Genomic DNA, 12,377 nt, shown 5'->3' with positions numbered 1-12,377 from the left:
AAATAAATGAAACCACACTAAAAAAAAAAAAAAGAGTCATGTGCTTTACTGGCTGAGCCAGCCAGGCACCCCCAATATTTTTTTAATAAGACTTCAGAGATGGTACTTTATATTTCTTATATTAGGAAGTGCCTGATCTGTGGTAGTCTTCTTGTTACTATTGAGCAGTGAGTGGACATCAATCATCTTAACTCTACCTTCAGTCAAATCAATAAATCCCTTCAACTCCTTATAGGTGGCCACCTTCATCTCTGTTGAAATATCTTTAAAAGAATTAGTCTATTCCTAGGGGCACATGGTTGGCTCAGTCCATTAAGCATCCAACTCTTGGTTTCAGTTCAGTTCATGATCTAGTGGTTTTGTGGGTTCAAGCCCCACATCGGGCTCTGTTGCTTGCAGTGCGGAGGCTGCTTGAGATTATCTCTCTTCCTTTCTCTGTGCCCCTCCCCCCACTCATGCTGTCTTTCAAAATATACAAATAAACTTTTAAAAATAGGAATAAAAAGAATTAGGCTGTTCCCTTCATAAGGTTCCTGTGGCTACCACCTTGTCTAGGAATCACACTTGACCCTACTTGAGGTACACCAAATTCTAACCATTACAGTTATAATTCTTTTAAAAAAATTTTTTTAAGGTTTACTTATTTTGAGAGAGAGACAGAGTGTGAGCAAGGGAGGGGCAGAGAGATAGGGTGACACAGAATCCAAAGCAGGCTCCAGGCTCTGAGCTGTCAGCACAGAGTCTGATGTGGGGCTCAAACCCATGAGCCAGATCATGACCCGACCTGAAGTTGGATGCTCAACTGACTGAGCCATCCAGGTACCCCAACAGCTGTAATTCTTAAATCTGGCTGCCCATCATAGTTAGCGGAGGAATTTTTTTTTTTTAAAAACACAGACAAATAATTTTATATAAATGGGATGACAGTACACATGCTGTTTTTATTATAGACGTTTTCCTGTTTATTTCTCCTCTTACATGAGTCCCTACCTTTAATCCTCCACCTTTCCAGGTAGTAATCTAATGTGCATATTTCTGTATTTTTCTGTTGATATAATCCTATGTAGACCAAAAATATACGGTGTTCTCCCCCATGTTAGTATTACAGATTTTTCTCCTTTTTTTTTTTTTAAGTTTATTGATTTATTTTGAGAGAGTGTGCATTTGAGCAGGGGAGAGACAGAGAGAGAATCTCAAGCAAACTTCTGCACAGTGCAGAGCTGAACACGGAGTTCAATATCATGAGCAGGAGATCATGACCTGAACCAAAATCAAGAGTCAGATGCTCAACCAACTGAGCCACAGAGGTGCTCCAATTTTTTCCCTTTTAACTTAACAATACTTCATGAAATCCCTCCAAGTCATCTAGTTTAATTCAGTTCATTATTTTTAGTGGCTGGGCAATATTTTTAATTTTTTTTAATGTTTATTTTTGAAAGAGAAAGAGCACAAGTCTGGGAGGGGCAGAGAGAGATGGAGACACAGAATCTGAAGCAGGCTCTAAGCTGTCAGGAGAGAGCCCAGTATGCTCAGGGCCTGAACTCAGGAACTGTGAAATCATGACCTGAGCTGAGGTCAAAGCTTAACCAACTGGGCCACCCAGGTGCCCCTGGGCAATATTTGATATTGAGGATACCTAGTGTTTTTAGCCATAGTGTATTATGCTATAGATGGGCATTACTTTATTTCTAGTTTTTTGGCTACAATAAATAATGCCTCAGTAAACTTGTATTTTTTCTTCTTATTCCCCAGGAGTAGGATTATTGGATAAAAGGGTAAATATATTTTCAATTTTAATGGATATTTCTAAACAGCTTTTCAAATTTTCAAATTGTCTTCAACAATGTTTGAGGATAGGCTCCTATGCTTTTCAGGGAAGCCTTTTGTTTTATTTATTTATTAAAAAATTGTTTTTCTTATTTATTTATTTTTGAGAGACAGAGAGAGACAGCACGAGCAGGGGAGGGTTAGATAGAGGAAACACAGAATCTGAAACAGGCTGCAGGCTCTGAGCTAGCTGTCAGCACAGAGCCTGACGTGGGGCTCGAATGCATGAACTGTGAGATCATGACCTGAGCTGAAGCTGGACGCTTAACCGACTGAGCCACCCTGGTACCCCTATTTATTTATTTCTAAAGATTTTACTTTAAATAATCTATACACCCAACTCACAACTTTGAGATCCAGAGTCATATGTTCCACTGACTGAGCCAGCCAGGTGCCCCTTCGGGAACCTTTTAAAAATAAAATTTCCCAGGCCCCATACCACAAACATTCTGATTCAGCAGGGCTATAGAGAGATACAGGAATCTGCATTTTTAAAAGCTCCCAGGTGAATCTCAGGTGGTATTATAACCTCTGCATTTAAGTACTAGGAAGTACTAAAAATACTATTTTAGTTTGGTCTTTTAGATTAGTATCAGGAATATTCTCCTTTAGCCAGATACATGTATTAGAATCAAAATATCAAATCAAGACATGAATTAGTGATAGACATATACATCAAATGTAGGTCAAAGGCATGTGCATTTTCAGAATGGAAGACTTATTAATTAGTTGTATTGGGACGAGCCCCTTGGGAGTCACATATCCAGTTTGGAACAGTTCTTAATAATCTAGCAAGATTTTGAGGAAGAGATAAGCATTTAGTAATTGTTTAGAATTTTTAAAAATGTTTTATTTTTGAGAGAGAGAGAGGAGACAGTGTGAGCAGGGGAGGGTCAGAGAGAGGGAGATACAGAGTCTGAAGACAGGCTTCAGGCTCTGAGCTAGCTGTTAGCAGAGCCTGACACACAGGGCTTGAATCCATGAACCCCGAGATCATGACCTGAGCCAAAGCCGGACGTTCAACACACTGAGCCTCCCAGGCACCCCAGTTGTTTAGAATGTAAGTATTTAGTTATTGAGAGAAGCCAATGGGGAAATAAAAGAGCATTACACATACAAAATGTTGAAGAGCCTCCGACTCATAGTAATAGGAAGTGAAAGTCCAGAGACTTGAATTTTAATTCTGGTTAATCTACTTATTACCTTTCAGATCCTGGAACTCATTTTCCTGTTATATAATATGAGGAGGTTTGATAGATGATTACTATGTTCATTTCAATTCCTAACTGGATGGAAGATAACGTTCCCTTTGTCATCACAGATGCTCTAGAGAACAACTATGTCGGACAATTTCCTCTGTATATATTTTAAGTCTTGGGCACAAGTCCGAGAAAAGGAAAGCTGATTGTGTTTACAGAAATGAAATGAGGCAAGATGGAGACATTTAGTTGTCCACAGAGCCCCTTCTGTACAAGATTCTTTAAAGCCTGTGTTCTGAAACTCTCGTGACCTATAGGAAACTATCCATATTCTAAAACTCCTGTTTTTACATTCCAGGACCACATCCTCCATTGGATTCAGAGACGTATATTTGTTAGTTCATGAAATAAGAACTGAGTTTCTTGCTCTCATGCTGAAGTCAGGCTTTGGGAGAAGAGATGGCTTCAACCTGTATTTATGTTTTCCTCCTCAGGCTCTGCAGATGGTGTGGGGAGGAGGTTGCACTCAGCCCCTGGTCTTGGTCTCTCAAGGACCCCAACAGCAGAAATGGAGCACAGTCTCCATGAAGCCAGCACAGTGCCTGCTTCTCAGGTAGCAGCCTCAGGTCCTAAAGTGCTGGCATGGGGTGGTGCATTGGGACAGGAAGTGTGGAAAGCTATAACTGGTAGGGTTGGTGGTAAAGCAGGAGTATGGTAATGTGGGGCTGTTCGAAGAGAGCAAGGTTTGTGATTGGGCTTCTTTTGAATGAGAGAAGATTGCCACATGGCCACTACCTTTCAAATACATTTAATTCAGGTCTGTAGAAGTAAGTCTTACCCTATTTTCTCCTATACCCTTGGGGACAGGGTCTGTGAGAAAACCATAGGTCTGGTGTTTTTTGTCTGTCTCTGTGTTTGAAGGCTGCACCTTGCCGAGGCCCCAGCAGGGAGTATGGGGAGGATGATCAGTATGATGCAGAGAACTTTCACCGCATCTCACGCAGTCTCAGTGGCACAGTTGTCTCAGAGAGGGACGAGGCTCCAGTCTCTTCCCACAGTTTTGTAAGTAGAATCAGGGTCTCTATTCAAAGCACTGTCTTTGTTTTGCTAGGTAAAAGTATATGTGAAGGGGCAGGGTAAATTAAAAGTTGTAATTTGGGGGAAAGCCAGGTGCCCTCAGCAAAAATGATGACATGTAGTCATTACTTTATTGACACACATTTTGTTGGAGCCCAGAGGAATGCCCCTTCCCTATAGCAGATCTGGAAGGCATATTAAAGGGTTTTCTAGGATGAGAAGAGTCCTAGTAGCCTTGAGAGAAGTCTGAGAAGCAATGGCTGCTGATTGGGTCAAAACCCATTGTACTGATCAAAGGCAGAAGGGAAGAGATGGGATGAGGTATTCTTTTTGCCTTTTCCTCCCCACTCCAGTATGTGATTGAATGGGGCCTAGTATGCTTTCATGCTAAAAATAAAGCATGTGCATTAGCAAGAAAAGGAAAGTGATTTAAAATCTTCCTCCTTGAGGCTTTTCATATGGAATTAATTCAGTAATCAGTAGGTGAAAGGGACAGAGACACCTAAGTCAAAAGAGATCAACACACTCAGATAGTTTCAGTGGCTGGCTTTATAAATTATGCTTTTGAGAATTTCACATACTTGCCCAAGCAAGTTGGGTTTTCATTACAGTGGAAGTTAGGATGCAAAGCTCTGGTGCATTAAAGCTTGTTTGCCAGGTCAGTTCAATAAAAATTAAAAAAAATTTAAATGATATAAAAATAAAAAGGTACAAAAGGCTATCTAGAGAAAACCAAATCTCTGTTCCACTAGTCCTTCAGATCCACTTTCCCTCCCAAGCAGCAGTCATTTTTTCCAATTTATTGTTCCTAAGTTCCTAAACAACTCTGAAAATCTTGCCATTCTTTTTGGGAAAGGTAGTCTTTTCTGCCTCGCGTTTGTTCTCATGTACTGTTAGTGAATTTAATAGCAAACTGTTATTTTCCTAGGGAGCTGGCTTTCTTTCTCCTGATTCCTATACCATTCATTTATTCACTGACTCATTCTTTTAAACAAATGCTTATTGAACATATGTTCCAGGTATTGTGCCGGGTGCTGGGGATACAGTGATGACTGAGCTAGATGTAGTCCCTGCTGTCATGGCCCTTACAGTCTACCTGGGGAGACAGATAAATAAAGAATTATAATGTGATAGGATTTAATGCTATGGAAGCATAATAGAAGGGACATCTAAACCAGACTTGAGGGATGAGGGAAGGCTTCCTGAAGGAAGTAAAACAAATATAGTCAGTAAAGGGACTTCAAGCAGATATTCACTGAATTAAAAGTTTATTTGGTATGGCAGGATTCGTCTGGTGAGGACTCTGTAGGACGGAGTTAACAAATGAGACTGGAAAAAAAAATAAGCAAGAGTCATATCATGAACCACAGTACGGAGTTTGGGAGGATAGAGAGAAGTGGACATAATGGAGAGCCAAAGAGGAAGTAAAAATCATTGGGACTTGATGCTTGAGGAGGAGAGGAGAATCAAGGGTGATAATCAGGAATTATGGGTTGATAATGATGTACTTGAGGGAAGAGATATGTATAATTTTGGATATATTATATTTGGGTGGAGATATCTGGTAGGCCTTTGGATATGACACATAAAAGCTTGAAACCAAGATTCAAGAAATCATAACTTTTGAAAAGAGGGAAAGAATATTATGAGGACATATCCCTGATGAATATCATATTCAAATGTTTATCAAAAGAACCTAAAAGGAATGAGGACCAGAGAGATAAAAGGGAAACCAGGAAAGTGTGGCATCACTACTTCTGTGCAGAAGAAAGCAATAGCTGGCCGTGTCACTTGCTGAGAGGATTGGCACTTGGTCCTTCGGCTGTATGGTAAATGCCTACTGTGTTCCATGCTGTGTAGGTGCTATGAACATACACCGATTTTGCCCTTGAATAGTTTACAACCTAGTTAGGAAATAAGATATACTAGTATATAGATTGTTTTTATTTAATATATTATTTATTAGGTGCCTACAATGTCCCAGGTGCTATTCAGGGTGCTGGGAATACGGGAGTAAAAAAAAATGTATTCTACCAGGAAAGAAAGACAATAAACAAGTAAACCCCAGACAATGTATGATCAAGAAGAAGAAAACAAAGCAAGGGGATAAGGAACAGAGAGGTAATAGTGGTTGTTCTCTGGGCTATTTTTGGTATAGTAGTGAGGGAAATCAGCTCTAAGGAAATAACATTTGATCAGAGACTTCAGTGATATGATGGTGTGAGCCATGGGGAAGACTATTCCAGCTAACAGAAACAGTAAGTGAGAAGGCTCTGAGTCGGAATGAGGTTGGTGTGTTTGAGGAATATTAAGAAAGTTACAGTGAAAAGGCACAGGAATGGTAGAGACAAAGTGAGAAAGATCACCATTGCTACACATAGGAACTTAACAGGCCACAGTGAAGAAGTAGCAGGCTGGCAATGGGGAGATCAGATTGGAGGTTGCTGCAGTGGTCCAGTTAAGTTTATTTTTTTTCTATATTTATTTATTAAAAAAATTTTTTTTAATATAACACAATTTATTTTTTTAACATATGCAGTTATTTTCCATCATTTACAATACAGTAGTTACAATGACACTCCAAACATCCAGTTAAGTTTAAATATAAAACCTAAGGGTATAAATGAGTGTTCTTGACAAAGGCAACTAATGGAATAGTGGATGAGAAGTGCAAAATTAAGGACAATGTCAACATTTTGAATCTAGGTGACTTAGGAAAATGTGGTACCAGGAGGTGGAGTTTGGAATGGAAGGATGTTGGTTTGATTTTGGAGATCTTAGTGTTTCAGATGTTAAAGGGGATATTTCTGAGACTTTGTGAATGACTAGTGGAGTATAGTCATTGACACAAGCATCAGTGGTTACAAACTTGACTGGCAAAAGAGGAGACTGGAATATAGCAGTGACAGGAGAGAAGGTGAAGTAGCAGAGTTCTTGATTGTACATTTAGGGAGATACATTTTTAGTTCTCAATATTTAGAGAACATATAGAATTTTCTTTTTCAGGCTCTGGGGCTTTCTCATTTTTTTCTCTTTCCTATTTCTTCTCTATTTTTAAATTTCTATCTCAGTCTCTTTCTACTGTTAGCATCATTAAAGAGTGGGAACGTGAAGGCTATGAGAAAGACAGGTCAAAGGAAGAGGATCTGCAGTTCTGTGTCTCTAGGTCATAGTGGTCTAGATGTCCCTAGAGGAGGATGGGAAGAGTGAGTCAACTGAGTCCCTCTCCAGAACTAGGCATATTGGTACTCTAATCCCCTCCATTTCCCCCTGCTTGCCTCATTGTGTTTACCCAATCATATCCTGCTGTGTGTTAATCCTCATCTTTATGTTTTTTTGTCTTGTCTCATTATAAGGATTCATCAAATGCGAGGAAAAAGCCTTTGGAAACCGGGCACCGTTGTTCCAGCTTCTCTTCCCTCCCTGTCATCCGTGACCCTCCTGTATTTCTCCTTGGTCCCCAACTCTACCCACCCCAACCACAGTTCCTGTCCCCAGATGTCTTGATGCCCAGCATGACAGGGGAGCCCCATAGACCCCCAGGTAACTCTCCCCAAATCTAATATTATGTGCCAGAATGTGGTACTTTCCAAGGATGACCTAGAAAGATCAAATCATATACCTATTGGGGGGTGTGGGAGTCCCAAGGTGGGTGGTAAAGGGATATGAATTACCACTTTAAGATCGATCATTGGTCTAGGTGAATTGCAATTGAATCATTATTTGGGCAACAAGATTCTTTGATTTTGGGGGCTTTGGTCTAGATACTTAGAAACTAAACTGAATCTATCATGATAAGCTTATAAGTGATGAAGGGGAGTTAATACCCAGTCTTTAGGATCCTCCCAAAACCAAAAGTGTCATCTATCAGCTAGTTTCTTTCCTACTATCCCTCGAGTCTCAGCTGAGGTATAGTCTAGGACAAGGAATGAATGGGAAACCTGGAAAGACCCTGTGTATGGAATACCTGTATTATATATACAGACTCAGACAATTCTAGGGGAGGTGGGTAGCATCCTTTTGGCCTTCTTTGACCCTCTATAGCAAGGTTTGCTACTTTTCTTCCTAATGAAGAGGCTGACTCTATAGCTTAAGGTAGTGATTCTCAATGGGAAATCGGAGATACTACTGGCATCTAGTAAGTGGAAGCCAGGACACTGCTAAACATCCTACAAAGCACAGGGCAGTTTACCTACTCCCCCCAACCCCCACCTCCGCCCCTCGAACAGATAGTATCAGTTCAAAATATCAGTAGTGTTGAGATCGGAAAAACCCTGGCTTACAGATATAAATGCCTTGGGGTGTGGGGGGTGGTGGTTGTGGTTCTAGAAGAGAAGAGTAGTATTGCTGATATGTGTCCAAATTTTAGGGAGGTTTGGATAAGCAGGCATTCTGAGTAGATGAACTTCCTATCACTCAGTGGAACAGCCAGGTAGCCAGCCCCCTTTGACGGTTGTTAGGGGGATCTGATCCATCAGGCAGCATTTTAGTGCAGCCTGTTCTGCACTTAATGCTACAGTGAATATAGGGGAGAAAGAAGGCAGCTCTCTTTGTTCTGAAAAGGTTCAGAGCAGAAATATCAGAATGTACATGCATATAAGAATATATTGCAGATGTTGATGGGCTATAAAATAATGAATGGAAAGTATTTTTTAGAAGTGATTTTTAAAATTGTGTGTGTGTGTGTTTTTTTTAAGTAAAGGGGAATTAATGTGTAGAAAAGGCATTCCACACTGTATATGTGGTAGGAGTAGTGTGAATAAAAACAGAGATCTCAAAGACTGAGCAAGAATGTAAGCAGGAACAGATTAACTGGAGGGAAGGTACCAAATTAAGAAAAGCAGAGTGATGTTTTGGAGTGGTGGCTCTAAGAGTAGAGTTGTTACACTGAGTAGAGCCATTCATTGGGAGGGAGTGGTGGAAGAATTATAGTGGAGTGAGGTGGAAGTATGGCAGCATTTGCCCAGGTAGGAGGTTAAGAGACTTGATTTTGATGTATATTAAGAATTCTTAAAAATGAAATTAAAAGCAAAGCCAGGCTTCTTCCCCTGAGGTGTATGCTCTTGGAAGTGTGGGGAGTTGGGAGGTACAGTCAGGAATGGTCCTCTGGAAAGGAGAGTGGTTTACTGAAGATGCTTAATATTTGGGTTTCTTTTTCTCTTCCCAGGAACTTCGAGGAGTGTCCAGCAGTTTCTGGCTATGTGTGACAGGGGTGAAACTTGCCAGGGGGCCAAGTACACAGGAAGGACTCTGAACTACCAGAGTCTCCCCCATCGTTCCAGAATAGATGCCTCTTGGGGACCATGGTCAGAGACCAACCAGCATATTGGGGCCAGATTCCTGAGTACTCCAGGGTGCAAGCCTCAACTGACACACACTGCCACACTACCAGAAAGGCGCCAGGGCCTTCAGGTTCCTCATGCTCAGTCCTGGGGCGATATTTTCCATTCATCCTCCCACCCTCCCCTTGTTCACCCTGTGTCTCCACCATCAAGCAGTCTTCATGAACCCCTGAGGTCAGCTTGGAATTTGGGTCCTATTCCTGGGTCTCGAGCCTCTGGTCCTCGAAGAGTAGATATGCCCCCCGATGATGATTGGAGGCAAAACAGTTATGCCCCGCAATCTGGGCACAGGAGGACAGCGGGAGAGGAGTTTCTGTTTGTTCTAGCAGATGTTCCTGGAAGAGAGCAGATAAGGGCGAGGGCCCTGCAGCACAATAGGTGGTAAGGGTCACCCCTTTCCTTTCCTGGAGCCACAGCTTTCTCTGTTAAACTGTACTGTGGAGGAGCTGGCACCCTGCATCCCTGCTAGGGTTGTGCTAGTCTCAACATAGAGTTGGCAGTCTCCTAGGGGTACCAGGAACCCCTAACAAGACCTGGCTCTTTAAGAGGGAATATTTGAAATTCCAATTTTCATTCACCTAGCATAAGGAAGCAACTGCTGTTTGGGCTCTATTTGAGCCACTTTACAGATGAATCCATATTACCCCAGACACTAGCCATTTCTTAGGTCTTAGGGTCACCATTTTATTCCTGGATCCTTTAGGCCCCCACCTGCACCTGAGCCTTCATCCTCTGTTCCCTATTATACTGCCAACTGTTATTCTTTGTTTTACTTACCTATCCCTATTACCTGACCTGTCTCCCCATACTGCATCCTCAGAGGGCCATGTAGCTGTGTGGTCATGGCCCTGACCACATCATTCAGGGCAGCCTACCTGCCCAGGTATTATGAACGGTCAGCCTTCCCTGTGCCCCCACACCTTAGGCCTAGAATGCAGAGCTGCCAACATGACATTTGCCCTTCTGAACAGATGGAGTCAGGCACACTAACACACCCTCCTGTCCTCAGCAGCAGAGCCATTACTGCCACTTGCACAGTCACCATTGTAAACTCTCAGAGTCAGCTAAACTATTTTAGGGCCAAACATACTGTTTTTGTAAAGTATTTTTCATTAATAAATCTTTAAGATAGTTGTATTTAATTCCTTGTGATTTAATTGTCTATTTAATGTCTTTTGTATGCTCTTCCTCTTTTATATTGGGGATGGAGGGGAGGGCCTGAATAAGCAAGAAATATCAATTCTCAGGGTACTGGGGCTTCCAAAGAGAGAACCATGGGACAAACATATATTTGTGTGTGTGTGTGTGTGTGTGTGTCTTTTGACTGAATGAAGGTGAGGAGCCAAATAGTTGGATATATCCTAAAGGTAGGAATCAATGGGCCCCTAAAGTGGAATGGCTTTCCTTGTTATTACTGCTGCTAGTAGATTTCCTATTCCTTTCTTGCTAAAAGGCACTCAGTACATTACATGCTTTCTCCCGCCCTCCTCAGGCAGATTTTCTGGGAATTCAGACCCATCTTAGAAACCCACTACTGATCTATGTGTTCTTGGTGCCCTCCTTCTACAAGTTTGTAATGTGCCTCCTATCCCTTCCTTGCTCTCTCCCCATGGCTGCTGCTCCCCTTGCCTTCCCCGTGGAATTTCTGGTGGTCCTCAAATCATTGAAGTAGGTAGGGCTATTGATGGTGAAGAGGAACAATTATTGCACAGAAAGATCCATTTTCACCTCTGAAAGATATTTTATGGGCTCCCTTTCCAAAGAATATGCTCTGGACACTTCCCTCCTCTTTTACCTCATTCTCAGGATCACTGAGATTGACAGAAGAGGTAGAAAGATATGCTTTGAGACCTTTGGACCATTGCTTGCTTACCTAATTAACACCACTTTGAACAGATTCTGAGAATTTAATATTCAACAGGAGGATGGGCAGGAATTTCTCACCCCATTTGGATCCTATGCCATCAAGATATATAGATCCATGATTCAGTACATCTCCTACTGTCATACACATACCTTCCAATAATTACTGATTGAACAATCAGTTCTTGTCCCACTGCTTTCTTCCCCATGAAGATCCATCCCTATAAAGTTTCATGAGTCACTGGGGCTCACTTTCTGTATGTGCACAGAAGTACCATATGAGATTTTTTTTAATGAGGAACTAATTTCAAAATTTCAATTCTCTATGTACCCCTCTGCTTTCCAAATCTATTTTCTGAATGGATCAAGAGGGAGGCTGTGGCCTTTTCAGGTGTATACCTTGAACATCCCTTCGTGTCATCCCTTTCCCCTTACCTATTTGATTCTTAACCTTTAGAGCCTATTCTGCTATACCTATATTCTCACCATTTGCCTTCAGACTCTTGATTATTCAGGCTCTAAACATAAGAGCCAGATAGATTCTCAAACTCCATTTTGAACATTCACTTCCCTCCAGAACCTACAGTGCCTCCGCTATTTTCCTGCCCCTTACCAACCAAAGTACTCAGATTTAGCAAATTGTAATACATTTGTTTCTCTATTAGTATGAGATTCTGAGGTTTGATTAAGTCTCCCCATCTTACTGGGAGCTCCATGAGAGCCAGCGCCGTGTTTCCTAGCGCTCATTCACAGCAGCTACTAGCAATAGATAGCCCTCCCTCTTCACGCTCTATTGTTTCTACCTGCCCAGAATTTTAACCTGATCCCTTGGCCTCGTCCTGTTTCTCTCCCAGCCTCAGTAATTTTGCCCAGGTCCCTAGAGTCTGCCCCGCCCCCGCCCCCGCAAGCGCGGTGCATGCCGGTCTTAGCCCCTCTGTAGGGAAAGAGGGTCCGCCATGTTCCCCGGCGGCGCCGCCGCTTGGCTCTGGTAGCCGCCGCCCCCGCCCCCAACCCCGCCCGGCCCAGCGCCTAGCCGAGCCCCGGGCCCAGCATGGCCGCCCCGGAGCCG

General features: G+C 42.2%; 1 protein-coding gene and 1 long non-coding RNA gene across 9 annotated transcripts in view; one reads left to right on the top strand and one right to left on the bottom strand.

Moving 5' to 3' along the window:
* Positions 1-10,587, top strand: part of USP54 (ubiquitin specific peptidase 54) — an 83,624-nt gene extending 73,037 nt beyond the window's left edge. For 5 of the 8 annotated variants that reach the window (XM_029931928.1, XM_029931931.1, XM_029931929.1 and 2 more), the window contains 4 exons: positions 3,521-3,639; positions 3,948-4,088; positions 7,460-7,646; positions 9,271-10,587. In XM_029931928.1, coding sequence (XP_029787788.1) covers positions 3,521-3,639; positions 3,948-4,088; positions 7,460-7,646; positions 9,271-9,830 — 1,007 coding nt within the window. In that variant the 3' untranslated portion in view covers positions 9,831-10,587. Of the gene's footprint in view, positions 1-3,520; positions 3,640-3,947; positions 4,089-7,459; positions 7,647-9,270 lie in introns of those variants that run through there. The other 3 variants (XM_029931930.1, XM_029931934.1, XM_029931935.1) reach the window with 3 other exon arrangements.
* LOC115285549 overlaps positions 6,676-12,377 on the bottom strand; it is a 6,098-nt gene continuing 396 nt past the window's right edge. The window contains exons 2-3 of the long non-coding RNA XR_003905575.1: positions 11,462-11,563; positions 6,676-9,780 (exon numbers count right to left, since the gene is read on the bottom strand). This is a non-coding gene — a long non-coding RNA (uncharacterized LOC115285549). The remainder of the gene's footprint in view (positions 9,781-11,461; positions 11,564-12,377) is intronic.

The sequence above is a fragment of the Suricata suricatta genome, chromosome 2 (assembly GCF_006229205.1).
Source record: "Suricata suricatta isolate VVHF042 chromosome 2, meerkat_22Aug2017_6uvM2_HiC, whole genome shotgun sequence".
Classification (NCBI taxonomy): domain Eukaryota; kingdom Metazoa; phylum Chordata; class Mammalia; order Carnivora; family Herpestidae; genus Suricata; species Suricata suricatta.
This window is presented reverse-complemented; position numbering and strand designations above follow the sequence as displayed.